This window comes from Morone saxatilis, unplaced genomic scaffold (assembly GCF_004916995.1).
Source record: "Morone saxatilis isolate NCDOM2014 unplaced genomic scaffold, NCSU_SB_2.0 Contig19, whole genome shotgun sequence".
In the NCBI taxonomy this organism is placed as follows: domain Eukaryota; kingdom Metazoa; phylum Chordata; class Actinopteri; family Moronidae; genus Morone; species Morone saxatilis.
In genome coordinates this window covers 24,331,026-24,335,416 of record NW_023339751.1, presented here as the reverse complement: position 1 = coordinate 24,335,416, position 4,391 = coordinate 24,331,026, and the positions used below count along the sequence as shown (strand labels likewise).

Below are 4,391 nucleotides of genomic sequence, written 5' to 3'. Positions count from 1 at the left end.
AGGTCATTCTCAGCGAGTCCAGCATCAAACTCAGATCAAACTGTCAAACTAGACAGTGCTGATCAAATATGAATCTGAATATATCGATAGCCGATATATCAGCCTAATAGCTTCAAAACTATATTCTAATAGTTCAAGAGTTACTATAGTTTTCTGCTTTGTTAATTGGAACCAAAAGCCATGAATATATCAAACCTTACAATGAAGAGAGAAATCAGAATTACCACTGCTCAGAGCGAACGTGGTGGTCGATTGTGATTTCTTACTATATGGTCCTGCGACCTACCAGCACCTGACTGTTGTTTGCAGTGCATGGGGAGTTTTGTTTACAACTTACAATGAGGAGCTTTAAAAATGTAAGACAGGAAAACATTAAAAGTATTCTATGATAACATTGCTGACTTGTTCTTTATGCTGCTCATTGACAGAGTGCCAGGGGGAGCTGCCAGCCTCGCTGCCTCTGTCCCAGTTCAAAACAAACTCTCTGCCTACCAGAGTCAGAGCGCATGGAGTCATCACTTTAGGTAAAAAGTCTCTCTGTTTGCCTCTTCTGTGTCTTTTTCAGTAATGTATGAGAAACATTCTCCATAGTCCATAAGTGAACTCAAGAATGACCTCCTTGCATTTCTGCCGTCTCATACTTCATGATGATTGGATTTGACATCTCCTCTGCGTTGGCATCTGTCTGGTTCAGGTAAACTGTGTCTGCAGCATGAGGAACTAGTCCAGAAGTACCTGCCAGTGTTTGCCAGGGAGCTGGAGGTCGGCACAGAGGTCGCTGTGCGCAACAATGTGGTGGTCATTATGTGTGATCTGTGCGTTCGATACACCAACATCGTGGATCACTACATCCCCAACATCTCCGCCTGTCTGCGAGACAATGAAGCTGTCATCAGACAGCAGACACTCATCATGCTGACCAACCTGCTCCAGGTGGGAACTCTTCTACACATTCTACACTAGGCTAGTTTAAAATGTGGGTAATTATTCATCTTAGTTTAATAAAAAAGAAATGTGGTCATATCAACATCTATAATTTAAATATAAATATCTTCAGTTTACTTCCTAAAATGCAACACAAGCTTTAGACCTTTTTCACAGCAGAAATGTTCACATGACATAGTAAAAACAGGTGTTACCAATGATTCTGATTAAGGTTATGCAATATATACATCGCCATTTAAAATATCGGCTAAAGAAACCTCTGATTGCTGAATAAACCCAGGAATCAGCAAAAAGGTCATCACAATTTAATCTCATTGGATCTGATGGAAGATTTTGCACTGCTCAACCCTGCATTCTTCCTTCAGGCCACTCACCTGTTCTCTAGGAAATCTTTTAGCAGGGTGTGTTTTCAACTTCTATCTCAAATATGCTTTGTTGTTTCTTTCCAGGAGGAATTTGTGAAATGGAAGGGTTCCCTCTTCTTTCGCTTCATGGTGGCGCTGGTTGACCCTGTCCCTGCCATCGCCAGGTAAACCACACTGTGCATACGTACAGTTAAACAGCAGATGACACTGAACACCTGAATCTCTGTATTACTATTGTAACAGTCTTGTTGACATTGTGCACACATGTTTTTTTTCCATTTTATTCAACTGTATTATCAGCTATGTGAGTGTATGCTGTGAACTCCCCATGTATTGCATGTGAACGAATGAACACACGAAGAGCTTGAATCTATTTTTCTGATCACCTAAAGAAATCCACCATAATATGAAACTCTCCTGTTTCCTGTCCCAGTCTGTGTGAATACTGCCTGCTCCACCTGCTGCTGAAGAAGAACCCAGAAATGTTCAGCCAGCACTTCATAGAGTGCATCTTCCACTTCAACTCCTACAACAAACACAAGTCCTACAACAAGTTCACTCAAAGTGAGAGGTAGGAAGCTGTTGCGATATCATAATCATTTCTGTCCTCTAGTTCACGTTTGGCTTTATTCCTCTTTGATCATTTTCAAACACTTGAACACTCACCTGTGCATTCTGTTACAATACATGCAAGGATTAAAAGTTATATATACAAATTCATTTGCCACTCGATGTGGCACTAGAGCATGAGCATGTGAGACCCAAGCACTGGTACAGAAATAAAATAAAACTCACTAAAACTGTCTTTGTTAGTCTTTCCACAGTCTTTTCAACAATCACCATTGCTGGGTTGGTCAAAATAAACCCTTAACTCACTAAGTTAGGTGTGGAAATATTTGTGAAACGTAAAACAAATGCGCCAATTAAGTACGTCCACCAACATTGCTTGTTTTTGCCACTGACAGGCTCAGATTATAAGTATCTGACAACATTATGGAAAGGATCCTTGCAGAGATAAACCTTACGTTCAACCAGAAACAGCTGTAATATCACTCACCACCAGACTCCATAGATAAAACAACATTCTAACTTCATTCAAAGTGGACAGAAACAAAATAAAACAAAAACAAAAGAGTCTTTTTTAGTTTTTTCCACTTTTACAAAAATCACCAACTCTGGTGGAAATAAATCCTTAATTCAGACGTAGCTGATAAAAACAGCAGTTTCAGTCGCTCTCCTCAGCTGCACACGGAGCAGACCAGCTATGGAAACAAACTACAGAGAAGCTGTGATAGCAACACAGGCAGAGGGAGTGTGACATCATATGTCTCTATATAGCAAATAGGTGTTTGCTGCTACGTTCATGTTTTAAATCTCATTCATACGTATATATATGTATAACCTTTAAATCTATGCAGAGAAAAGGTTCAGTTCTCCCTGAAAGGAGCTCGGCACCGTGACAAGCGCTTTCGGATCTACCGCTTCCTGTTAGAGAACTTCACAGATGCCCAGCGCTTCAACATCACCAACAAGATCAACCAGACTGTCTTAGGTGAGCATGTGTGTGGACCAAAGCTAGAAAGCACTCATACACAATACGATAAAAATGAACTTAAATGACATGTTTTATGAATAGCAGATATCTCGGGTTATTTCAACACGTTTTCTTTGTGATTTCTAGACTGTTGGTAAGCACCACTGTGGGCCTAAATTTGTATTGACCTGGGGGAAAAAAATCACTTGTAACCTCTTACCTTTTCCTTATCCCAGCATGCTTTGCTGATGAGGAGCTGCCTCTGGATGCAGATGGTGCTGAAATTTTGTCAGAGACCTTCAACATCTTGAGTCTGAAGGAGATGAAGCTGCAGGCCATATCTACTGCAGCTGGAGGCGCTGCAGGGGAGGAACCAGAGGAAGAGAACATGGCCAACATGGCCAAGGCTGTCCTGCAGGCGGCACAGAAGAAAGTGGTGTCACAGGTAAGCAGTATTAGCCAAGTCACATTCCTTTACTCCGCAGCAAAAGTAATGCTAAGCTCTGCTACGTCAAAGGTGCCTACAACTCTAAATTGGCTGCAGGCACAATATGAGTTTGATGATAATGGTTCACTATAGTATAGAATTGTGTGGAGCTTTCAGGGGAGCTGCTCTCAGCTTCCTGCTTTGACCCACAGGTCCAGAAGAAGGCCTTCGTAGAGAACACAGTTCCTCTCATCATTGGCCTGAAAAACCTGCTGGAGCAAAAACGCTCTCCTGTCCTCCGAGACCTCATGGCCTACCTCCAGGTGAGACGTGCACACACTGCATATTCATTTACTAGACTACTCTATGGATTTGTATTAGATGTTGTACTGGGTCCACTTCCTGAAGAGCAGAATGCAATGCAGCAACAAGGTTGAGTAATGAGTCATCCAGTACTCAACAAACAACAACTCATCATCTTCTACAGTCTACAACTAGATCTGGAAACGTTATACATGGCCCTGAGGTAAGGAGCCCTTTTGAGGCTGCACCCAACCTAACTAGTGTGTGACATGGTGGCGTTGTTCCCATCAGGTGACGATGCAAGACTACCGTAATGAGGTGAAGGAGTTTTTCTCCGGAGACGAGCAACTGGCAGTTGAGGTGGAATTTGCTCTGAAGACGGCTGAGAAGGAGAGACAGATGGAGGAGCAGATGGAAAACTGCAGCCTGATGGAAGACACCAGGACTCCCACTGCACAGGTCAGAACACACCACAAACACTACTACACTGATAGTGTGTAGCTTAAAAGTAAACCATAATATTTCAATTGATTTAAAATGATGGTGGTGCTTTATTTAGCAGATTAAAACAACCAACACATATTTAACATTACAATTATCCACAATTTTAAAGTTAAAGTTTAAAGAGTGATTTACAGGTAATCATAAAAACAAAACAAATGTTTATAAAAAGGTGAGTATAATATCACATATGCACTGTAATTAGGATGAATATGTAAATGTTTTTGTAAATATGTATGTATTGATATTTATTATTCTCATTAAATCCATATTTATTAATATTTAAATATGTATTTAATGAGAATAATAAATATCA

The 4,391-nt window shown here is 40.7% G+C and overlaps 1 protein-coding gene across 1 annotated transcript in view; it reads left to right on the top strand.

Annotated features, from left to right (window-relative positions):
- Positions 1-4,391, top strand: part of ncapd3 (non-SMC condensin II complex, subunit D3) — an 18,856-nt gene that overhangs the window by 11,468 nt on the left and 2,997 nt on the right. Inside the window, exons 19-26 of the mRNA XM_035663058.1 lie at positions 429-524; positions 695-933; positions 1,395-1,474; positions 1,744-1,881; positions 2,729-2,862; positions 3,081-3,289; positions 3,484-3,594; positions 3,866-4,033. Of these exons, the coding sequence (XP_035518951.1) occupies positions 429-524; positions 695-933; positions 1,395-1,474; positions 1,744-1,881; positions 2,729-2,862; positions 3,081-3,289; positions 3,484-3,594; positions 3,866-4,033 (1,175 nt within the window). The remainder of the gene's footprint in view (positions 1-428; positions 525-694; positions 934-1,394; positions 1,475-1,743; positions 1,882-2,728; positions 2,863-3,080; positions 3,290-3,483; positions 3,595-3,865; positions 4,034-4,391) is intronic.